This window comes from Coregonus lavaretus (assembly GCF_964263955.1).
Source record: "Coregonus lavaretus genome assembly, chromosome: 9".
NCBI lineage: Eukaryota > Metazoa > Chordata > Actinopteri > Salmoniformes > Salmonidae > Coregonus > Coregonus lavaretus.
Genome location: NC_139996.1, coordinates 33,101,245 through 33,127,299, shown reverse-complemented (window position 1 = coordinate 33,127,299; position 26,055 = coordinate 33,101,245). Strand labels below are relative to the sequence as shown.

The following is a 26,055-nucleotide window of genomic DNA, read 5'->3' as shown; positions in this document are numbered from 1 at the left end:
TCAAAAATGTTATAAATTGATTTGCATTTTAATGAGGGAAATAAGTATTTGACCCCCTCTCAATCAGAAAGATTTCTGGCTCCCAGGTGTCTTTTATACAGGTAACGAGCTGAGATTAGGAGCACACTCTTAAAGGGAGTGCTCCTAATCTCAGCTTGTTACTTGTATAAAAGACACCTGTCCACAGAAGCAATCAATCAATCAGATTCCAAACTCTCCACCATGGCCAAGACCAAAGAGCTCTCCAAGGATGTCAGGGACAAGATTGTAGACCTACACAAGGCTGGAATGGGCTACAAGACCATCGTCAAGCAGCTTGGTGAGAAGGTGACAACAGTTGGTGCGATTATTTGCAAATGGAAGAAACACAAAATAACTGTCAATCTCCCTCGGCCTGGGGCTCCATGCAAGATCTCACCTTGTGGAGCTGCAATGATCCTGAGAACGGTGAGGAATCAGCCCAGAACTACACGGGAGGATCTTGTCAATGATCTCAAGGCAGCTGGGACCATAGTCACCAAGAAAACAATTGGTAACACACTACGCCGTGAAGGACTGAAATCCTGCAGCGCCCGCAAGGTCCACCTGCTCAAGAAAGCACATATACAGGCCCGTCTGAAGTTTGCCAATGAACATCTGAATGATTCAGAGGAGAACTGGGTGAAAGTGTTGTGGTCAGATGAGACCAAAATCGAGCTCTTTGGCATCAACTCAACTCGCCGTGTTTGGAGGAGGAGGAATGCTGCCTATGACCCCAAGAACACCATTCCCACCGTCAAACATGGAGGTGGAAACATTATGCTTTGGGGGTGTTTTTCTGCTAAGGGGACAGGACAACTTCACCGCATCAAAGGGACGATGGACGGGGCCATGTACCGTCAAATCTTGGGTGAGAACCTCCTTCCCTCAGCCAGGGTATTGAAAATGGGTCGTGGTGGGTATTCCAGCATTACAATGACCCAAAACACACGGCCAAGGCAACAAAGGAGTGGCTCAAGAAGAAGCACATTAAGGTCCTGGAGTGGCCTAGCCAGTCTCCAGACCGTAATCCCATAGAAAATCTGTGGAGGGAGCTGAAGGTTCGAGTTGCCAAACGTCAGCCTCGAAACCTTAATGACTTGGAGAAGATCTGCAAAGAGGAGTGGGACAAAATCCCTCCTGAGATGTGTGCAAACCTGGTGGCCAACTATAAGAAACGTCTGACCTCTGATTGCCAACAAGGGTTTTGCCACCAAGTACCAAGTCATGTTTTGCAGAGGGGTCAAATACTTATTTCCCTCATTAAAATGCAAATCAATTTCTAACATTTTTGACATGCGTTTTTCTGGATTTTTTTCTCTCACTGTTCAAATAAACCTACCATTAAAATTATAAACTGATCATTTCTTTGTCAGTGGGCAAACGTACAAAATCAGCAGGGGATCAAATACTTTTTTCCCTCACTGTATATTCTGTACAGGCTTCCTTCTTTTCACTCTGTCATTTAAGTTAATATTGTGGAGTAACTACAATGTTGTTGATCCAGCCTCAGTTTTCTCCTATCACAGCCATTCAACTGTTTAATGTTTTAAAGTGGTGAAATCCCTGAGCGGTTTCCTTCCCCTTATTAATTACACCATCCAATGTGTAATTAATAACTTCACCATGCTCAAAGGGATATTCAATGTCTGCTTTTTTAAAATTACAAATAGGTGCCCTTCTTTGTCAGGCATTGGACAACCTCCCTGCATTTTGTGGTTGAATATGTGTTTGAAATTCACTGCTTGACTGAGGGACCTTACAGATAATTGTATGTCTTCACAATTGCTGTAATAATCTATGCAGCATCTCGAACAGCATTGATCACTTGCACCATGTACTTTTAATCATCTCGAACGGCATTGATCACTTGCACCATGTACTTTTAATGTAATTAATCTGCAATCCAGGGCCCGGTTTCACAAAAGCATCTTAAGGCTAAATTCAGTAGGAGCATCGTTAAATCTCTGAGCTGTTTCCCAAAACCATCGTTACTAAAGTTGCACTTGAAAACGCTTGTTATTTACCGACTGCCTCAGACCACTCGTAAAACAACTAAGTGTGTCCCTTCCGCATCACTTTATATACAGAAGATCTCCGGTAAACACAGAATCAGTATGTTTATCTGTCTCTCTGTGACCACTGATAACTTCAAAACAAAGTTGACTACAAATAGACTAAAGTTGACAATGTTTTTGCAATTGTTACAGAGGATAAAATTATGCTTCAAATGAAAACCGAGAGGACTACTTTAAAAGTTAAATGCAGTAGGCCTATAAGCTACATGTCTATATATTTCAAATCATATTGGCTACGGTCTGTAATTTGTTACTCAATATATTTTATGTGTAATGGGCGCAATGATGTGCGCCTCAATATTTGCAGCCATAGGTGATAATATATCTCTAGAAGTTGATCCGTTGTCAGTATTGTGGAATAATTTGAATGTTAAGGTAACGTTTCAATGGAAAGCTGATCCAAGAGCAGCGCTGCTTTTCTTTTCGATCCTACCAGTATCAACACATGCATGCCTCAACGGCGCACATAGTGAGCATTGTCTCTGCGTTGTGTTTTGGGAAACATGTTACATCTTCGGCCGTTGTAGGAGCAATGCATTGTTAAAACACTCGTAAGCCTTTAAATTCCATCGCTATCGGGAAACTGGGCCCAGCCAGGTCATTTGGTTGTGCTATTAGATGAAGCACAGTGATCACATTAGTCTGTTGTATAAATAAACAAAATATCTGACATTGTATTCCCATTTGAACTTTGCTGTGCTTTTAAAATGGTTGAAAGCCAGTGATAGACATTTGAGTGACAACTAAATCAAATCTGAAAAAACATCCATATACATTTTGTTGTGCTTTTAGATGGTTGAAAGCATAGTGATAACACATTGGAAATTCAACTAACCTTTGGCTGTCTTTTTGAGTGGGTGAATATACTGTAAGTTGTAATGTCATTGATCAACGTCTCCACCAAATATTACCCAATTATCCACGTTGAAATGCCGTAGTGTGCCCAGTGAGACCATGGTGTGTTTTGCAGTGGTGGGAATAGTGTTTTGTTACTCATATATGGAGTAAATCATGATGGAGTAAATCATGAACCTCACCAGAAGTTGGGCGCTGCAATTCTTCAGATGAACCAGTAGGGCGTGGTCTAGAGCCTGGCAGCCAGTGCTCACAGGTCCAGAGGAGGGGAACTCCCAGCATCTCTTCTCACGATCTTCATCTCCCTCTGCACTCTCCTCTGACGGCCTGCAGGGGGCACTGTGGCGCTCACTAAACACAACATCCACACAGGAGTACAGGTACAGTATGAGCAAAGAGGGTGGAAAAAATGAAGATAGCTCACTCAGGCCATTTACCATTGAAAAAAAAGGTAACTTCCGGTCTACTTAACTGGGTGTGTCTCCCATAAACACCAAATGCAATAGCAGCTGGGTCTAGTCTACTTAGTTCATTGACTTCAAATCAAATCAAATTGTATTTGTCACATGTGCCGAATACAACAGGTGTAGTAGACCTTACTGTGAAATGCTTACTTACAAGTCCTTAACCAACAATGTAGTTAAAAATAAAGTAAGACAAATTTGCTAAATAAAATAAAATAAAAATAGTAACTAAATAAAATAAGAATAACAAGGCTATATACTGTACAAGGGGTACTGGTACAGGGTCAATGTGCAGGGGTAAAGGTTAGTCAAGGTAGTTGAGGTAATATGTACATGTAGGTAGGGGTAAAGTGAGTATGCATAGATCAGTGGTCACCAACCGGTCCAAGGCATTCCTAGTCGATCAAAAAACATTTATGTAAAACACCCAATGATAAAGCCTTGCGTTCCTAATTTTTTTATTAATCTTGCGCTGTTGGTGGTAGGTGTACTCGATTCAGCTGCCCTACGTGCCGGGTAGGCAAATACCTTCAAACTCAGTGCCTCTTTGCTTGACATCATGGGAAAATCAAAAGAAATCAGCCCTCAGAAGAAAAATTGTAGAGCTCCACAAGTCTGGTTCATCCTTAGGAGCAATTTCCAAACGCCTGAAGGTACCACGTTCATCTGTACAAAAAATAGTACCCAAGTATAAACACCATGGGACCATGCAGCCGTCATACCGCTCAGGAAGGAGACGAGTTCTGTCTCCTAGAGATTAACGTACTTTGGTGCGAAAAGTGCATATCAATCCCAGAACAACAGTAAAAGACCTTGTGAAGATGCTGGAGGAAACAGGTACAAAAGTATCTATATCCACAGTAAAACGAGTCCTATATCGACATAACCTGAAAGGCCGCTCAGCAAGGAAGAAGCTACTGCTCCAAAACCGCCATAAAAAAGCCAGACTACGGTTTGCAACTGCACATGGGGACAAAGATCGTACTTTTTGGAGAAATGTCTTCTGGTCTAATTAACAAAAATAGAACTGTTTGGCCATAATGACCATCGTTATGTTTGGAGGAAAAAGGGGAACGCTTGCAAGCTGAAGAACACCATCCCAACCGTGAAGCATGGGGGTGGCAGCATCATGCTATGGGGGTGCTTTGCTGCAGGAGGGACTGGTGCACTTCACAAAATAGATGGCATCATGAGGAAGGAAAATGATGTGGATATATTGAAGCAACATCTCAAGACATCAGTCAGGAAGTTAAAGCTTGGTCGCAAATGGGTCTTCCAAATGGACAATGACCCCAAGCATACTTCCAAAGTTGTGGCAAAATGGCTCAAGGACAACAAAGTCAAGGTATTGGAGTGGCCATCACAAAGCCCTGACGTCAATCCTATAGAACATTTGTGGGCAGAACTGAAAAAGTGTGTGCGAGCAAGGAGGCCTACAAACCTGACTCAGTTACACAAGCTCTATCAGGAGGAATGGGCCAAAATTCACCCAACTTATTGTGGGAAGCTTGTGGAAGGCTACCCGAAACGTTTGAACCAAGTTAAACAATTTAAAGGCAATGCTACCAAATACTAATTGAGTGTATGTAAACTTCTGACCCACCTGGAATGTGATGAAAGTAATAAAAGCTGAAATAAATAATTCTCTACTATTATTCTGACATTTCACATTCTTAAAATAAAGTGGTGATCCTAACTGACCCGAAGACAGGGAATTTTTACTAGGATTAAATGTCAGGAATTGTGAAAAACTGAGTTTAAATGTATTTGGCTAAGGTGTATGTAAACCTCCGACTTCAACTGTACATACATACATACATACAGTACCAGTCAAAGGTTTGGACACCGCCTCATTCCAAGGTTTTTCTTTATTTTTACTATTTTCTACATTGTAGAATAGTGGTGAAGACATCAAAACTATGAAATAACACATATGGAATCATGTAGTAACCAAAAAAGTGTTAAACAAATCAAAATATATAATATATATTTAAGGTTCTTCAAATAGCCACCCTTTGCCTTGATGACAGCTTTGCAGACGCTTGGCATTCTCTCAACCAGCTTCACCTGGAATGCTATTCCAACAGTCTTGAAGGAGTTTCCACATATGCTGAGCACTTGTTGGCTGCTTTTCCTTCACTCTGCGGTCCGACTCATCCCAAACCATCTCAATTGGGTTGAGGTCGGGGGATTGTGGAGGCCAGGTCATCTGATGCAGCACTCCATCACTCTCCTTCTTGGTAAAATAGCCCTTACACAGCCTGGAGGTGTGTTGGGTCATTGTCCTGTTGAAAAACAAATGATAGTCCCACTAAGCCTAAACCAGATGGGATGGCGTATCACTGCAGAATGCTGTGGTAGCCATGCTGGTTAAGTGTGCCTTGAAATCTAAATAAATCACAGACAGTGTCACCCGCAAAGCACCCCCACACCATAACACCTCCTCCTCCATGCTTTACGGTGGGAAATACACATGCAGAGATCATCCGCGGAGACACCGTGTCTCACAAAGCCACAGCGGTTGGAACCAAAAATCTCATATTGGGACTTCAGATCAAAGGACACATTTCCACCGGTCTAATGTCTATTGCTCGTGTTTCTTGGCCCTAGCAAGTCTCTTCTTTTATTGGTGTCCTTTAGTAGTGGTTTCTTTGCAGCAATTCGACCATGAAGGCATGATTCACACAGTCTCCTCTGAACAGTTGATGTTGTGATGTGTCTGTTACTTGAACTCCATTAAGCATTTATTTGGGCTGCAATTTCTGAGGCTGGTAACTTTAATGAACTTATCCTCTGCATCAGAGGTAACTCTGGGTCTTCCATTCCTGTGGCGGTCCTCATGAGAGCCAGTTTCATCATAGCGCTTGATGGATTTTGCGACTGCACTTGAAGAAACGTTAAAAGTTCTTGAAATGTTCCGTATTGACTGACCTTCATGTGTTAAAGTAATGATGGACTGTCGTTTCTCTTTGCTTATTTGAGCTGTTCTTGCCATAATATGGACTTGGTCTTTTACCAAATAGGGCTATCTTCTGTATACCTCCCCTATATTGTCACAACACAACTGATTGTCTCAAACGCATTAAGAAGGAAAGAAATTCCACAAATTAACTTTTAAGAAGACACACCTGTTAATTGAAATGCATTCCAGGTGACTATCTCACCAGGAATGCATTTCAATTAACGCTACAGTACCGCTTGCCATGGCTTTCATTGAACCAGAAAAAAATGAGTGGGATGTCTCGCTTCCTCTTCCATATGAGCACCAGTTTTCCCTTATATTTATTTAGCCACCACTGCTAATTCGTTGCCGCCACTCCAAAAAATATGATAAATAAATAACATTCCTGCAGTTAGCATGCCAATTGCACGCAAACCTTAAAACTTGAGACATCTGCGGCATTGTGTTGTGTGACAGAACGCACATCTTAGAGTGGCCTTTTATTGTCCTCAGCACAAGGTGCACCTGTGTAATGATCATGCTGTTTAATCAGCTTGTTGATATGCCACACCTATCAGGTGGATGGATTATCTTGGCAAAGGACGAATGCTCACTAACAGGGATTTAAACAAATTTATGCACAACATTTGAGAGAAATAAGCTATTTGTGCATATGGAAAATTTTTGTGATCTTTTATTTCAGCTCATGAAACTTTACATGTTGGGTTTATATTTTTGCTCAGTATGTACAGTGGGGAAAACAAGTATTTGATACACTGCTGATTTTGCAGGTTTTCCTACTTACAAAGCATGTAGAGGTCTGTAATTTTTATCATAGGTACACTTCAACTGTGAGAGACGGAATCTAAAACAGAAATCCAGAAAATCACATTGTATAATTTTTAAGTAATTAATTAGCATTTTATTGCATGACATAAGTATTTGATACATCAGAAAAGCAGAACTTAATATTTGGTACAGAAACATTTGTTTGCAATTACAGAGATCATACGTTTCCTGTAGGTCTTGACCAGGTTTGCACACACTGCAGCAGGGATTTTGGCCCACTCCTCTATACAGACCTTCTCCAGATCCTTCAGGTTTCGGGGCTGTTGCTGGGCAATACGGACTTTCAGCTCCCTCCAAAGATTTTCTATTGGGTTCAGGTCTGGAGACTGGCTAGGCCACTCCAGGACCTTGAGCTGCTTCTTACAGAGCCATGCCTTAGTTGCCCTGGCTGTGTGTTTCGGGTCGTTGTCATGCTGGAAGACCCAGCCACGACCCATCTTCAATGCTCTTACTGAGGGAAGGAGGTTGTTGGCCAAGATCTCGCGATACATGGCCCCATCCATCCTCCCCTCAATACGGTGCAGTCGTCCTGTCCCCTTTGCAGAAAAGCATCCCCAAAGAATGATGTTTCCACCTTCATGCTTCACGGTTGGGATGGTGTTCTTGGGGTTGTACTCATCCTTCTTCTTCCTCCAAACACTGCGAGTGGAGTTTAGACCAAAAAGCTCTATTTTTGTCTCATCAGACCACATGAGCTTCTCCCATTCCTCCTCTGGATCATCCAGATGGTCATTGGCAACGACTAGGTGAAAAATCTGTCGATGTGCCCTTGAGCAAGGCACTTAACCCTAATTGCTCCTGTAAGTCGCTCTGGATAAGAGCGTCTGCTAAATGACTACAAAAAAAATAAAAAAAAATAAAACTTCAGACGGGCCTGGACATGCGCTGTCTTGAGCAGGGGGACCTTGCGTGTGCTGCAGGATTTTAATCCATGACGGCGTAGTGTGTTACTAATGGTTTTCTTTGAGACTGTGGTCCCAGCTCTCTTCAGGTCATTGACCAGGTCCTGCCGTGTAGTTCTGGGCTGATCCCTCAACTTCCTCATGATCATTGATGCCCCACAAGGTGAGATTTTTCATGGAGCCCCAGACCGAGGGTGATTGACCGTCATCTTGAACTTCTTCAATTTTCTAATAATTGCGCCAACAGTTGTTGCCTTCTCACCAAGCTGCTTGCCTATTGTCCTGTAGCCCATCCCAGCCTTGTGCAGGTCTACAATTTTATCCCTGATGTCCTTACACAGCTCTCTGGTCTTGGCCATTGTGGAGAGGTTGGAGTCCGTTTGATTGAGTGTGTGGACAGGTGTCTTTTATACAGGTAACGAGTTCAAACAGGTGCAGTTAATACAGGTAATGAGTGGAGAACAGGAGGGCTTCTTAAAGAAAAACTAACAGGTCTGTGAGAGCCGGAATTCTTACTGGTTGGTAGGTGATCAAATACTTATGTCATGCAATAAAATGCAAATTAATTACTTAAAAATCATACAATGTGATTTTCTGGATTTTTGTTTTAGATTCCGTCTCTCACAGTTGAAGTGTACCTATGATAAAAAATTACAGACCTCTACATGCTTTGTAAGTAGGAAAATCTGCAAAATCGGCAGTGTATCAAATACTTGTTCTCCCCACTGTATGTACGTACACATACATACATACTGTACATACATACAGTGCCTTCAGAAAGTATTCACACCCCTTGACTTTTTCCACATCTTGTTGAGTTACAGCCTGAATTTTAAATGGATTAAATAGAGATTTTGTGTCACTGGCCTACACACTATATCCCATAATGTCAACGTGGAATTATATTTTTTGAAATGTTTACAAATTAATTAAAAACGAAAAGCTGTAATGTCTTGAGACAATAAGTGTTTTGGCAAGCCTAAGTTCAGGAGTAGAAATGTGCTTAACAAGTCACCAAATAATATGCATGTTTCACATGAATTTTGAATTACTACTTCATCCCTGTACCCCACACAATTATCTGTAAGGTCCCTCAGTCGAGCTGTGAATTTCAAACACAGATTCAACCACAAAGACCAGAAAGGTTTTCAAATGCCTCGCAAAGAAGGGCACCTATTGGTAAATGGTTTTAAAAAAAGCAGACATTGAATATCCCTTTGAGCATGGTGAAGTTATTAATTACACTTTGGATGGTATATCAAAACACCCAGTCACTACAAAGACACAGGCATCCTTTCTAACTCAGTTGCCGGAGAGGTAGGAAACCACTCAGGGATTTCACCATGAGGCCAATGGCGACTTTAAAAACAGTTACAGAGTTTAATGGCTGTGACAGGAGAAAACTGAGGTTGGATCAACAACATTGTAGTTACTCCACAATACTAACCTAAATGACAGAATGAAAAGAAGGAAGCCTGTACAGAATAAAAATAGAAAAAACTTTGTCCAGAATACAAAGCGTTATGATTTGAGGGAAATCCAACACAACACATTACCTAGTACCACTCTTCATATTTTTAAGCATGGTGGTGGCTGCATCATGTTATGGGTATGCTTGTCATTGGCAAGGACTAGGGAGTTTTTTTGGATACAAATCAAATGGAATATTAATCAGCACAGACAAAATCAGTCTGCTTTCCAACACAAACTGGGAGACAAATTTCAGCAGGACAAAAACCTAAAACACAAGGTAAAATATACACTGGAGTTGTTTACCAAGATGACATTGAATGTTTCTGAGTGGCCTAGTTACAGTTTTGACTTGAAAATCTATGGCAAGACTTGGAAATTGCTAGCTAGCAATGATCAACAACCAACAACCAACTTGACAGAGCTTGAAGAATTTTTGAAAATAATAATGTGCAAGTATTGTACAATCCTGGTGTGGAAATCTGTTAGAGACTTACCCAGAAAGACTCACAGCTGTAAATCACTGCCAAAGGTGACTAACATGCATTGACTCAGGGGGTTGAACACTTATCTAATCAAGATATGTTTTATATTTATTTTATTAATTGTCTTTTTCTTTACAGATATTTTCCACTTTGACATTAGTATTTTGTGTAGATCATTTAAAAAAAGAACACAATTAAATCATTTTAATCCCACCTTGTAACAACAAAATATGGAACAAGTCAAGGGGTGCAAATACTTTCTGAAGGCACAGTATAATAAATAAATATAAATAAATAAACAGTATACATTTACTTATTGTTGAAATTAATTTTCGGGATGGTAAGATGTTTGTGTTACTTTAAATGGCTAAAACCAGATATAAAGTATGTAGAAAAGACAATAGAGCTATATATTTTATAAATGAGATCATCTTTGAGAACTAACACCAAAATAAAAAAGGGAAAATCTAAAATTCCCAAAATGTCATGGGCCCCCATTTATTTTGTTATAATGTTTGAGTCACTCAGATAGCATCAGAACACAGCATAATCCATGGCAAATGTGTAGAATTGCAGGAAATTTGCTTTAAAACATTTTCTCTCAGCCCTATGACAAAATTTGTAGAATTGCAGGAATCTAGCTTTAAAACTGCAACAAAATAAATCTGCCCCATAGCTTTAAATAGCAAAATGGGCCTCTTGGTCGTGACAGTGCCTTTAGACACATTTACATTACATTTACATTTTAGTCATTTAGCAGACGCTCTTATCCAGAGCGACTTACAGTTTGTGAGTGCATACATTTTCATACTGGCCCCCCGTGGGAAACGAACCCACAACCCTGGCGTTGCAAGCGCCATGCTCTACCAACTGAGCTACAGGGGACACGACAGGGGACAGGGGACACGAGAGTACCCCCCCCCCCCCCCCACCACCACTAACTTTGCCACTGCTGCTGAATAAAATCCTAGGGGAAACGCTGAGAACATCAGGAAAGTTGTTGCCAAAGAGTGGTACCCCAGAGAGCCATGGCTTGTCACTACAGGTAGCGGCAGGTAGCTTAGTGGTTAAGAGCGTTGTGCCAGTAACCGAAAGGTCGCTGGTTCTAATCCCTGAGTCGACTAGGTGAAACATCTGTCGATGTGCCCTTGAGCAAGGCACTTAACCCTGATTGCACCTATAAGTCGCTCTGGATAAGAGCGTCTGCTAAAATGACTAAAATGTTTTTTAAAATGTCACGTCACATTTAGACCAGGTGAAGGCATTATCATTCAGAATACCAATGACCTTCTCTCATCATCACTCACATCCAGCATATTTAAAGCTGTGTTGTGGGATCTCTTCACTAGATGGCAGTAAGTGACCACAGGGAAATAAAACTATCTCCTTTACGAACAAAACTTGTAATCTGTATAACTGTGATGGAATTTAGGGAGGGAAGCCATTTTATGGAACCTGACCTGTCCGTCACACTCCTCTTCTCCCCGTTCTCCTCCTCTTCATCCTCCAGGTCTGAGGTGTTGAGAAAGTCAAAGCTGCCCAGGGCCGTCTCCACCGTCAGACTCTGGACACTGGACGAACGACTGCAGGTGCGGCCCTTTAGAACACACTTGTTATAGAGAGACATGCACACATGTACTCAAACATACTGACAAAACCTTTTATTTTTCACCAATCCACTTTAATGCCATATACAGTGCCTTAAGAAAGTATTCATACCCCTTGACTTATACCACATTTTGCTGTGTTGCACATTTATTGAAAATGAAATACAGAAATCTAATTTACATAAGTATTGATACCGCTGAGTCAATACTTTGTAGAAGCACCTTTGGCAGCGATTACAGCTTTGAGTACAGTTTGAGTCGTCTTTGGTATGTCTATCAGTTTTGCACATCTGGATTTGGGGATTTTCTCCCATTCTTCCTTGCAGATGTTCTCAAGCTCTGTTAAGTTAGATGTGGAGCTGTGGTGAACAGCAATCTTCAAGTCTTTCCATAAATGTTCAATGGGGTTCAAATCTGGGCTTTGGCTAGCCCACTCAAGGACTTTCACATTCTTTTTCTGAAGCCATTCCAGCATTGTATGCTGTATGCTTGGGGTCATTGTCCTGTTGGAACGTAGATCTTTGCCCCAGTCCAAGGTCGTTTGCACTCTGAAAGGTTCTCAACAAGGATTTGCCTGAACTTGGCTCCATTAATTGTTCCCTCTATCCTTACTAGTCTCCCAGTCCCTGCCGCTGAAAAGCATCCCCATAGCATGATCCTGCCACCACCATGCTTCACGTAGGGATGGTGTTAGATGGGTGATGAGCTGTGCCTGGTTTTCTCCAGAAATAGCGCTTTGCATTCAGGCCAAAGAGTAAAATGTTGGTCTCATCAGACCACAGAAACCTTTGCCTTATGCTCTGTCTTTCACGTGTCTTTTTGCAAACTCCAGGCGTGCCTTCATGTGCATTTTTCTCAGGCGTGGCATCCGTCTGGCCACTAAAGCCCAGATTGGTGAAGCGCTGTGGAGACTGTTGTCCTTCTGGTAGGTTCTCCCATCTCAGCCAAGGTACTCTGTAGTTCTGTCAGAGTGGTCACTGAGTTCTTGGTCACCTCCCAGACCAAGGTCCTTCTTGCCCGGTTGCTCAGTTTGGTCGGATGGCCAGCTCTAGGCAGTCTGGGTATTTCCATATTTTTTCCATTTCCAAATGATGGAGACCACTGTGCTCTTGGAAACGTTCAACACTCTAGAAATTGTTTTATACCATTCCCCAGATATATGCCTCATCACAATTCTATCTCGGATATCTACGGACAGTTCCTTGGCCTTCATGGTATAGTTTCTGCTCTGACATGCACTGTCAACTGTGGGACCTTATATAGACAGGTGTGTTTCTTTCTAAATCATGTCCAAACAACTGAATTGGCCACAGGTGGACTCCATTTTAGTGACATCTCAAGGATGATCAAAAGGAAATTGGATGCACCTGAGCTGAATTTGGAGTGTCATTGAAAATGGGTTTGAATACTAATATAAATAAGATATTTCTGTATTTATTTCTCAATAACGTTGCACAAATTATCTAAAAACATGTTTTCACTGTCATTTTGAGGTATTGTGAGTAGATGGGTGAGAAAAAAAACATATTTAATCCATTTTTAATTCAGGTTGTAACACATCAAAATGTGGAATAAGTCAAGGGGTATGAATACGTTCTGAAGGCACTGTAAGTCCTGATTGTGAGAATACACCCCCTATTTGGAAATGGATAATCTGAGGAAAGTGTCTGGGAATAAAACAGTGTGTCCTAAAATTATGACATGATGAAATGAAGAATAATAGAAAAGCATAATCTTTCTGTTTCCTATCGCCTTGTCAGTGGGTTTGGCTCAGAGCGAGCTCTGATGTGTATCTGTGTCTCAGCTGGGAAGGGGCTGGGTGTGCGTACGTGTAGCAGGCAGACGGCCGCCCAGCGACAGTACACACATCTCCTGCTGCAGCATTGTGGGATGGAAATATTCAGACTGAGCTGAGGGGCAGGAAGTTCCGCACCCTGATCGCAGTCCCACAGGGAACTGTGGTATTCTGGGATGCTGAAATCTACTCAGCCCCCACTAATGCCCCCCTCACTCTTATGAAGTGGCCATTTCCATTGTGAGGTGCAACACACACACACACACACACACACACACACACACACACACACACACACACACACACACACAGCTGTAACTCACTGTTAATGTCTCCTCCAGTAGTTGTAACTCCTGCTCCAGGACCTGTAACTCAGGAAACTGTCCCCTGTAGTCATCCAGAGAGGAGATGACTGCACTCAGGGCTTCCTCAACTCCACTGTCCACAGCCTGCTGCTTCTCACCCTCTGTTGGCCTGGGCTCTACTACAGCCCCAGGCGTCTTGGCCTCCTCCACCACCACTGCCCTGTGGACACTGTATGATATGCCCTCTGTGCTCTGGGTCCGTGCTTGTGAGTCTGGCCTGGGATTCAGAGAGGCACCTTGCTGAGACATAGCATCAGTCCTAGTGGGTGCAGAGCTCTGGAGTTCTGGCTGTACTTCTGAAACAGCCCCTGAAACAACCTCTAACCCAGTGTCCGACTCTATAGACACTGCAGAATACCTGCTCTCCGGCCTGCTCTCCTCCATGGTCACAGTAGCTGGGGCAGGTAGCTTAGAGGTGTCCCTGACCACCACAGTCTCTCCTGGAATAAGGGCAGACTCTGCCCTGGCAGGCATCCCCATCTCAATATCATTTATAGAGATCCCAGACTGCAGGGAGGTGACCTCAGAGGGCTCCACAAATTCGCTGGTTGACCTGTCCGTCAGTACACCATCGGCACTGTTCTCACTGATATGGCTGAGTGAGCGTGAGTAGCGGGCGTGACCGTTAGGCACCGCCTGTTTCCCCGCTGCTCCAGTGTCTGACTCCTCCTTCTGCGTCTCCTCCTGCACATCCTCCGGTTTGGCTGAGCGGGTAGGGGTGGAGGTGGCAGTGTCTCGGAGGGCAAAGGAGATTTCAATGGAGGGTGTGGCTGCCTTGACCTCTGGCTGGACCAGGTTCTTGTTGGAGTGACGCAGCCCCAGGGAGAGTTGAGGGCTGGATGAGTCATCTGATGACTCAGAGGAGTTAGACCAGGCTGTGCCATTCTCCATCTCTTCCTGCCTCCTCAGCATGTTCTAGAGAGAGTGAGATAGAGAGAGAGAGAAAGAGAGAGAGCGCGAGAGAGAGAGAAAGAGAAAGAGGGAGGGAGGAAGAGCACAAGAATGACAAAGTCAAATGGAGACTAAACCATCACATTTTGAAGATGGGACTTATCCAGCTAACATACAGTATGATAATTGAGAGTCAGACAGAGAGAAAGAGAGCCGAGGGCCCCTGTGAGCCCATGCCAGCCAGGCCTCAATTATAAACCAGAGCAGAGCAGCCTGGCCTCTGGCCAAGAAAGCAAACAGACTCCCTGCTCCCTTTAATTAACTTCTCATTTATCAGGCCTCTGCTTCACTGGGCATCCAGGCTTACCTCTCTGGAACAATAACAACAAATACAGGCTTCATATGGAGAGTAGCAGCGAAGACTACTAAAGACTCTTTTAAGATCCAAATAGAAGGGACACAACAGCTGACTATGAACACAGATTCTACAGTGGCCAATATTACAGAGGATCTACATGACAGCACAACAATCTGTAAAGATCTCTACTAGAGTTCTTCTACGGAGGTTCTACTACCATGCTCTACCACAAATGTAACTACCTTTTAGTCATTTAGCAGACGCTCTTATTCAGAGCGACTTACAGTTAGTGAGCGCATACATTTTCATACTGGCCCCCCGTGGGAATCGAACCCACAACCCTGGCGTTGCAAGCACCATGCTCTACCAACTGAGCTACACGGGGCTAACTAGAGACTAGAGGGGATCTAGTGGGTTTTCTCTGTAGTGGCTAGCAGCACTTACGTCAGTCTGCATGTTAGCAGAGGCCAGGTGGACTGAGGAGACGTCGCTGCAGGAACAGCTCTGAGACAGTCTCTCAGCCAGTGTGTCACGAAACACATCCAGCAGGGACCAGCGCTGTTTGGGGGGCATCATGCTCCTCGACAGGCTCCTCGGAGCAGTCTTCACACCACCAGGTAAAGTAGGAGAGGACCGTGAGAAAGGTCCACTAGTGGGCCACCTCTACTACACATCACAGCTAGACTAAACACTCCACTGCACTGCAACGTGGCAGCTCTTTCTTCTAACTCAATCAAGTCACTGAAGGAAGACAAATAGGTGCTGGAAGTATTTAGCTTGCCCACTGACAAAACAGACCAATACATCCTGTTAGCTTTGTAACCCAGCGGACGTGTAAAAAAAAAAAAAAAAAACTCCTCTGTTCGACTGCTGCATGTTAACAGCACAGCAACAGCCTGCTGACAGAAAACATGCTGTGTTACAGAGAACAGAACATGTCCTGGATTGGGCTATCATTCAGATTCATTCTAGAACCATTTCTCTATTACAGCCAGGGCTCTAAATAAATAAAAAATCATTGGTAGCACTGGTGCTCCTAACTTTTCTAAATTAGTAGCACCACAAAGTTTAGGAGCACCAGAAAAAGTATTTTTAAAATTGATTGAGATATATCAAACCTACTTACTTTTGAAGCATATCTCTTGAAGAAGATATCACCTTTCCTTTATTTCTGTGCCACCAAATGTTTGCATAAACAGTGCCCCTTGTCTTTTTCCACATTTTGTTGTGTTACAGCCTGAATTTAAAATTGATTAAATTGAGATTTTTGGTCACTGGCCTACACACAATATCCGTGTAATTATGCATTTTTACAAATTAATAACAAATGAAAAGCTGAAATGTCTTGAGTCAATAAGTATACAACCCCTTTGTTATGGCAAGCCTAAATAAGTTCAGGAGTAAACATTTGCTTAACAAGTCACATAATAAGTTGCATGGACTCATCACTCTGTGTGTATTAATAGTGTTTAACATAATTTTTTTATGACTACCTTATCTCTGTACCCCACACATACAATTATCTGTATGGTCCCACAGTCGAGTAGGGAATTTCAAACACAGATTCAACCACAAAGACCAGAAAGGTTTTCAAATGCCTCGCAAAGAAGGGTACCTATTGGTAAATGGGTAAAAAAAAACAGACATTGAATATCCCTTTGAGCATGGGGAAGTTATTAATTACACTTTGGGTGGTGCATCAATACACCCAGTCACTACAAAGATACAGGCGTCCTTCCTAACTCAGTTGCCGGAGAGGAAGGAAACCGCTCAGGGATTTCACGATGAAGCCAATGGTAACTTTAAAACAGTTACAGAGTTTAATGGCTGCGATAGGAGAAAACTGAGGATGGATCAACAACATTGTAGTTACTCCACAATACTAACCTAATTAAAAGAGTGAAAAGAAGGAAGCCTGTACAGAATAAAAATATTCCAAAACATATATCCTGTTTGCAACAAGGCACTAAAGTAATACTCCAAAAACATGTGGCAAAGCAATTAAGTTTTTGTCCTGAATACAAAGTGTTATGTTTGGGGAAAATCCAATCCAACACATTACTGAGTACCACTCTCCATATTTTCAAACACAGTGGTGGCTGCATCATGTTTTGGGTATGCTTGTAATCGTTAAGGACTGGGGAGTTTATCAGGATAAATAATACATGGAATGGAGCTAGGCACAGGCAAAATACTAGAGGAAAACCAGGTTCAGTCTGCTTTCCACCAGATACTGGGAAACAAATGCACCTTTCAGCAGGACAATAACCTAAAACACAAGGCCAAATCTACTCTAAAGTTGCTTACCAAGAAGACAGTGAATGTTCCTGAGTGGCCGAGTAACAGTTTTGACTTAAATCTGCTTGAAAATCTATGGCAGGACTTGAAAATGGTTGTCTAGCAATGAACAACAACCAATTTGACAAAATAATAAATGGGCAAATATTGTACAATCCAGGTGTGCAAAGCTCTTAGGGACTTACCCAGAAAGACTCACAACTGCAATCGCTACCAAAGGTGATTCTAACATGTATTGATTCAGGGGCGTGAATACTTATGTAAATTAGCTAATTCTGTATTTCATTTTCAATACATTTGCAAGCATTTCTACAAACATGTTTTCACTTTGTCATTATGGGGTATTGTGTGTAGATGGATGAGAAAAAAAATATTTAACCCATTTTGAATTCAGGCACAACAAAATGTGGAGTATGTCAAGGGGTATGCATACTTTCTGAAGGCACTGTACTGTTAAAGTTACCAGGTTGTTAGTAGGGCTGCACGATATGGGCAAAACATCTAATTGTGATTTTTCAACCAAATATTGCAATTTCACTTGCGATATACCTGTAGATCAAAACACTTGGGCAAACTGTTGCAATCATAGAAATAGAATGATTATTCTAATTATATGGTTGGTGTTGTTTGGCATGACAACAAGTAGTAGTAGTTATGACAGGGTAGTGTTGGTCAGTGTTTCCCAGGGGACTCTAATCACAGTTGAATAGATGTTGCATAGACAAAGATTTTAGAATAGGCTACCTGATTCAGAACATGCCGTTGCACAAACAATATGCTGATCTACACCACCACTGGTAGCAACCTGTATTAGAGCTAACATTTATTTTGCCTTAGCTAGTGCATAGCTAGCCAGCTAGCTAGTTCGCTATTAACATTAGCATTATTTTAGGTACATGCCAGCGTCCTTAGACTAACTAACTCACGTTTTGCAGAGAGCAAGTTCCACAAACTGATAGTATAATAGAGAAAACATGGATTCATATTTAGAACCAATGTGGAAAGCAGCCTCGTCAAAGAAGTACAGTATGAAGATGGGCAGAATCTGCTTCTCCAATAGAAATCCCCGATCACACTTGCAGCGATGTCATGGCGATGTTGGCTAGCTATACTAATGCACAGAAACACGTCAAATCGTGTCTAACGGTTGTCTCGCGCCGAACTGTGCATGTGCAGGCCGTCAAATCGATATAAAGTTGTTTTTGGCTAAAATGAAAATGTGTCAGTTTGTCACTTTCACGAGGTTGGAGTAATAAAATGTTCAACTACTTAAGACATTGGCTCGAGAAAACTATCAACCAAGGAAGAATATTTCACTTTTCTCATTGACTTCTCAAACTCCAAACCCCGGCCTGGTCTGCTTGGTCTGTTTCGCAAGCGTTCCCGGAAGTCTCAGAATGTTGCGCCTCCGGCTTTGGAAACTCTGTGGCTCATTCTTGTTTTGGAAGAATATGTTGTGTGCATGAATTGAGAGAGAGAGAGAATAAACAGCATGGAGTTACTGTATGCTGCCTGCTTGAGTGACAGGGGGCAGGGCTTCGTGTGTGTGGCCCGGGAACTGGAAGCAAGCAGCAGCGGGAGGCAGCCTTTCTTGTTGGAGCAGTGTAGAGAAAAGTGTTGTGGCTAAATATTGTTATGCATTATTATTGCTTTTTGGATTTTTTTTTAGTCGCACTGGTGCTCACAAAATAAAACTCCAGGTCACACAGCAAAATATTTTGTTGCATATGCGACCAAATTGCTCCCACTTTAGAACCCAGATTACAGTTAATTATTCTGTGGATTATGGGCCATATTACGAAAGAGGACACTGATTACGGGACAGAGTTAGAGGTTTAGGGTACTCACATAGAAGGCCTGTTCCCGTAGGGAGGGGGTATCAGGAGGACTCTGGTTGTAGGTGGAGAAGCGTTTGTTCACCGTGGGGGGTTTGTTGACCGTGCTTGTGGTCGAGGCTTGGTCATCCTTGTCGAAGGGGCTGACAGAGTAATAAAAAGGGCACATAAACTTAATACTAGACCCACACACAAATATATGCACACACACACAGTTCCTCTCTCTATACACCCTCTATATCCCACTGATTTGGTCTCCACTTCAAAGCAGAAGCCACGTTGGGCCACTCACTTCCAGGTGACCTCCAAACTCAGTTTGATGGTCCCCAGGTCATTGATGTCCACGGCCACTGTCTGGGGTAGAGCAGCAAACAGGTCCTTGGTCTCACACGACACATTCCCCACCACCACGTGATTGGCCAGGCTCTTCAGCTCTGTCACCTAGGAAACCAGAGTAAGACCATAACCGAATCACTGATTTTGATTGATCTAAATCTCTCCAAACCCCACAACAATAGCTGCTTTTGATAAGCATTAACCAGGTTTCATCCAACTTTTTTATGCGAGTAAAGTACATGTCGGATAGAACATGTCACGACAGGCCTGATGGAACAGTACATTTGTCTGTAAACTTCCCTAATGTTGACAAAACAAAACATGCTAGACAAGGTTGGATCTTTTTGTGTCAGTAAAATTAATTATGTGAGAAATGGTGGTGAAAATGCCTTTATGTGCAAAGATTGATATGATAACCATCATATCGAAGTAAACTTGGGAGTCACGGGATGATGTTGTGTGGTCTTCCCACTATGACTCGGGGAAGCATGCAGTTTATTAGGCTACAGATGAAATAAGTTATGAACTTCACAGTTTGGTGAAAGTGCACGGTGATGAGCTTGATGCTGCTTTCCAATAAATATCAAGGGCCTTATTCTGGTGACATGATGATCGATGCTTGGCTGCTGTTCGATAAATAAAAATGATCCCAAATTTTTGTCCATAATAGGAATCTGATAATGTAGCCTACCCAGACTGTATCTGCTAGCTGTTGGCTAGAGCACACATGCAAAGACCAGAGTGGGCACATTCGCTATTTAAACATTTTTTGTGACAAAACAATCGGTAGAGTTGAAAATGCGATGGAAACCCATTTACTTGCATTTTTTTTTTTGGGCACATTGGAATTTAACCGCAAAAGTGAGTTTTATGTGCACTACATCACCACGCACAGCTTTTTATTCGCAACAAGTCAATTTGATGGAAACACATCTCTGCTGGGAAAATCCAGATTTTAGAATATTCGTATGCAAATCTGTCGCCAATTGGATGGAAACCTAGCTATTGGCTATTAAAATTAGACTTATACAAAATCACAGATATTTCACATTCTCCATTGTAAATTATTTCTCTCTCCCTCTCGTTATTATAGTTGTGTTTTTATTTAGTTAGGGGTGAAACCTATTGTATTGTCTGAATTCTTATTATTTTAAATGTTCCTTGACTTGGCCAAATAACTCAAGCAGAGATTGGTAACTTTTTTTCTAATTTGACACACAGAAACTAGAGGCTGGTGCCGATTGGCGTATAGGTGGCACTGTTATAAGCAGTCTCACTTAAATCCTCATATCCGCTTCCCCATTTGACCCAGGGATTTGAAACGTTGTATGTAGGTGTCTTTCCTCATGCTGAACAAATTTGCCCCCATCTTGGAAATTTGGGAAAACCTTTGAAAACGTATTCTCATGAACCCAATAATGAAATCCAAATAACACCAAATGAGTTAGTAGTTAGTAGGCCCATGGCACATCTCTTAACTTAGTTTGAGAAAAGCCAAGGGATTGGTTAAGAGATGGCTGAGGATTTTACGTGTTCATTTAAATCCTTTGTAAATCTACTTCACAATGGCCTAACTTGAAACTTTTTAGGGTCATCAAAGACATTACCTTGATGAACAATGTTAAGTTTGGCATTGACAAAATAAGGAAACTATTAACAATTCACTTTTTTGACTATGTAACGCTAATGCGTAAAACAATAATAATAATAATAATAATAATAATAAAATATTATTCTCATAGACTAAAAGTCAGATTCACTCCATATTTGGTCTTTGGACTCATCACAATAGTCCCTAAAGAGTTTCAGAAAATAACGCTGATGCATTCAAAGATGGCCACACTATACCAGTAGATGCATATTAGCACATACCCTCAGTTTAACTTTCCGATCTGTGACATTGGGCAAAGTAATGGAATCATTCAGGGAGAAAAACTAGTTGATATCCAGCTGCTCTCCTCTCACTGAGCTGTTATGTCCATTACCTCAGAGTCTTCGCTTCACACACAGATGTGACTCTGTGAATGTGAGTGAGAGTGACAGACAGTCTGTGTGTGCCTGCATGTGCCTATATGCGCGCATGTGTGTGCGCATGTGTGTGCTTGCATGCGCACGCGTGTGTGTTTTAGGCCAGGATTTGCTGCTTCGTACCTTTAATGATAGGAACTCTGTGATGAGAGGCAGGAAGACCATGTCCTCGCTGTCCCACACCTGCTTGCCGTTGATCTCAATCCTTCCCTTCAGCTTCCAGCGCTGCCGCCCATACTTCATAAAGATCTAAAAGGTCAGGGGTCAGGTTTAGGTTCAAGATGGCATAGCAGACAGATACACAATGGGCCAGACACTGTCACATTTTGGTCTTCACACATTTCCCTATTCTCAAGTCATCGCTGAGTCATGTGTTTGTGCTGAAGCTGAGCTAAACTCTAGAGGTTCTGTTTATAGTTGCCTTCTCCCAGGGAGGGAACGCAGCGCTCCACTGACTCACTCCATCGATTATGCTGTCAATCATCACTAAATCTATGCATGTTAAACAGACAGAGGCAGTGCTGACACATTAACGCCTTTCCTTTTCCAATTACCCTCCTCCTCCTGCAGTCTGCTAATCCCCCCAGACAGCCCAGCTGAGAGGCCATGCTACTGTAGCATACAGCGGTGGCCCGCCCACTAGGGGCGGCACCCCACTTGTGATTGGTCAACAACAAACAAAAGTTAGTATTTTTATAACTGCTCATAAAAGTGCAGAAATGTATACATTTACCTGTTTCAAAAATATATTGTTAAAAACTAGCTGTTCAGTTACTTACTGCCCCGCATGAATTATAAGAGCACAAAGTAAATGGACCGTCCTGGGGCGCTCAAATTTGCATCCGTTCAGTCAGAACCTCTGGGTCTGCTCTAGTCTACCTCCCAATGAGTCTCTCGTGCCAGACGGCTTACTTCCACACGTGAGACTAAATCTGCTCTATCAGGTACAGATGTCACTAAAGCAAATTGTAATTAACTTGTAAATAAATAATCATAAAAGTCATGGGAGCCTGGGATCTGATAAACCGGACAACTATATCCAACAAAAGGAGAAGGACAGAGGGATACACTAGCTAGAAGCTTCTCATCGCGGATCTGGTACGTCAAAAAAGCCTGGCTGATTTTGTTTCTCCCCCATGTTGTGTGGACTAAAACATAATAAAACCGAGTGTATCACAAAGCATGATCAAATTAATTAGCCAGCTACAGAAATGTTGAGAAACATTAAGAAATTGTTTGGTAGATTTTTAGGTCAAATTAACCAGTTATCTCTACCTGTGGTCCTCTGTAGCTCAGCTGGTAGAGCACGGCGCTTGTAACGCTAAGGTAGTGGGTTCGATCCCCGGGACCACCCATACACAAAAAAAAAAAATTTATGCACGCATGACTGTAAGTCGCTTTGGATAAAAGTGTCTGCTAAATGGCATATTATTATTATTTATTATTACCTTTGATAAGCAGCTAGCTAGCTGTTAGCTTGCTAGCTAGTTAGCTCCAATGCCAATTTCTCAATATCTGACTAACTCGGAAATATGAGGTTATTTCAGAATGAAAGTTAACTGGCATCTTGCTTTGTGACATTATGTTCGCTAGCTACCCCAGTTAGATAATGTTTTTACACTTATTGCATCTGCATGCTTGTTGTGTTATCCCTGGTGCACTAGTTCTAAATAATATAATCTGTTCAAAACATTGGCAGCATATGCAACAGTGGTCGTTCGGTTTTTGAAAAAGTGAAATAGTTGTATTTATGCAGTTGTTCAAATGTACAGATCGCTTTATATATCTTCTAAAAGAAACTACCGGTAGTTCAAAAACTTTGCATCATATTTCTGTCATGCTGCTTTGCTGACAACTCCAAACGTCCTCACGCCCCTGGTATTCAGCCAATCAGCGGCCGCCACTGGTAGAGTATCCACTCCCTCCACCGCCCTCCACCAGCACTAATGCTTAGAGGAATGATGATGCTGGGGCAGCCATGCAAAAGTGGAGAGAGAGAGGGAGAAGGAGAGGGAGAGAGAGAAACTCACTTCATATGTGTCTCCAGCACAGAGCCGTGCAAATCCTGCTAGACCTGCAACACAAACAAAAAGCTTCAAGGCCACATACAAACAAACACTAACAATGCAACCGTTTTATTGAAATAGACCAACAGGAAGCTACAATACACGGTCCAGAGTCACAACAGACAGGGAAGAGGAAGGAGTTGACTAAAATGAACATACCCTTCATTTTCACATGGAACTCTCCCAGCTGGTTTTCCAGCTCGCTCTCCAACATGCACATGTTCTGCAAAGAGTGAAAGAGGGAAAGTTAAGCAAAACATTAGGCAGTCAAAACTTCAAATCGTTGTACTAATATCAGAGGGGGATATAATAAGGAGAGCACCTATTCTTAGGTTACCCTGCAGTCTTTGAAATCAATCTCAGGACACTGACTCAATCCATAGCTTCCTGCCCATTTTACCCTGTTCCCCCTTCCTTCCCTCCCTGACCATGCTCCCCCTCACCTCTGTGTACTCTTTGTAGCCCTTGTTGGCCTCAGAGAGGCTCTCTCTGGCCTCGCGGCTGCCCTGGGAGTCTGTGTAAGCCTTCACCATTTTATTGGCCCCATCCCTCAGCCGGCGCTGCATACAGTAGGCCTCATACAGCTCATCAATCTGAGGAGGACAAAACACAGTCATGGATGGTTAATTTTAATTGTCCCTTACAGCGGTTATACAATTACTGTATATTCTAGTTTTGTTATTTATTTTATTCACCAACCATTCAAGAATAAACCCTAAAGCTCTCTTCATTAATTATTTTCAATAATAGCAATCCATTTAGTTCTATGGTCATGACATTCTATTTCAATCATCATGGAACCGTAAAGCATGTAATTGCGCCATAATCCTTCCCTTGGTTCTTGACACTTTTACGACCTCTGAAAAAAGAGTCTGTAAAATTAAGAAGCAACTGCAATGCAGTGGAACTCCAGATGATGATATTCCACTGGCCTCACAAAACACATACAGTGCATTCGGAAAGTTTGTTATGTTACAGCCTTATTCTAAAATTGCTTAAATTGTTTTTTCCCCATCAATCTACACACAATACAAAAAAACTAAAGATCAAATTTACATAAGTATTCAGACCCTTAGTATTTTACTTTGTTGAAGCACCTTTGGCAGCGATTACAGCCTCGTGTCTTCTTGGGTATGACACTACAAGCTTGGCACACCTGTATTTGGGGAGTTTCTCCCATTCTTCTCTGAAGATCCTCTCAAGCTCTGTCAGGTTGGATGGGGAGCGTCGCTGCACAGCTATTTTCAGGTCTCTCCAGAGATGTTAGATCGAGTTCAAGTCTGGGCTCTGGCTGGGCCACTCAAGGACATTCAGTGAGTTGTCCCGAAGCCACATCTGCATTGTCTTGGCTGTGTGCTTAGGGTCGTTGTCCTGTTGGAAGGTGAACCTTCGTCCCAGTCTGAGGTCCTGAGTGCTCTGGAGCAGGTTTTCATCAAGGATCTCTCTGTACTTTGCTCCGTTCATCTTTCCCTCGATCCTAACTGGTCTCCCAGTCCCTGCTGCTGAAAAACATCCCAACATCATGATGCTGCCATCACCATGCTTCACCATAGGGATGTTGCCAGGTTTCCTCCAGACGTGACGCTTGGCATTCAGGCCAAAGAGTTCAATCTTCGTTTCATCAGACCAGAGAATCTTGTTTCTTATGGTCTGAGAGTGCTTTAGGTGATTTTTGGCAAACCCCAAGCGGGCTGTCATGTGCCTTTTAATGAGGAGTGGCTTCCGTCTGGCCACTCTACCATAAAGGCCTGATTGGTGGAGTGCTGCAGAGATGGTTGTCCTTCTGGAAGGTTCTCCCATCTCCACAGAGGAACTCTGGAGCTCTGTCAGAGTGACCATCAGGTTCTTGGTCACCTCCCTGACCAAGGCCCTTCTCCCCCGATTGCTCAGTTTGGGCGGCCAGCTCTAGGTAGCTTCTTGGTGGTTCCAAACTTCTTCCATTTAAGAATGATGGAGGCCACTGTGTTTTCTTGGGGACCTTCAATGCTGTAGACATTTTTTTGTAACTCCCAGATCTGTACCTCGACACAATCCTGTCTCGGAGCTCTACGGACAATTCCTTCGACCTCATGGCTTGGTTTTTGTTCTAACATGCACTGTCAACTGTGGGACCTTATATAGACAGGTGTGTGCCTTTCCAAATCATGTCCAAACAATTGACTTTACCACAGGTGGACTCCAATCAAGTTGTAGAAACATCTCAAGGATGATAATGGAAACAGGATGCACCTGAGCTCAATTTCAAGTCTCACAGCAAAGGGTCTGAATACTTATACAAATAAGATATTTCTGTTTTTTTCTTTGTCATTGTGGGGTATTGTGTATAGATTGATGAGTAAAAATAATATTTTAATCCATTTTAGAATAAGGCAACAAAATGTGGAAAAAGTCAAGGGGTCTGAATTATTTCCGAA

The 26,055-nt window shown here is 42.4% G+C and overlaps 1 protein-coding gene across 3 annotated transcripts in view; it reads right to left on the bottom strand.

The window, feature by feature from the left end:
* Positions 1-26,055, bottom strand: part of LOC311135421 (rho family-interacting cell polarization regulator 1-like) — a 136,610-nt gene that overhangs the window by 10,670 nt on the left and 99,885 nt on the right. For all 3 annotated transcript variants that reach the window (XM_084169364.1, XM_084169363.1, XM_084169365.1), the window contains exons 7-15: positions 24,085-24,234; positions 23,801-23,864; positions 23,606-23,649; positions 21,699-21,824; positions 19,504-19,652; positions 19,225-19,354; positions 13,788-14,744; positions 11,523-11,659; positions 3,134-3,302 (exon numbers count right to left, since the gene is read on the bottom strand). In XM_084169364.1, coding sequence (XP_084025490.1) covers positions 3,134-3,302; positions 11,523-11,659; positions 13,788-14,744; positions 19,225-19,354; positions 19,504-19,652; positions 21,699-21,824; positions 23,606-23,649; positions 23,801-23,864; positions 24,085-24,234 — 1,926 coding nt within the window. The remainder of the gene's footprint in view (positions 1-3,133; positions 3,303-11,522; positions 11,660-13,787; positions 14,745-19,224; positions 19,355-19,503; positions 19,653-21,698; positions 21,825-23,605; positions 23,650-23,800; positions 23,865-24,084; positions 24,235-26,055) is intronic.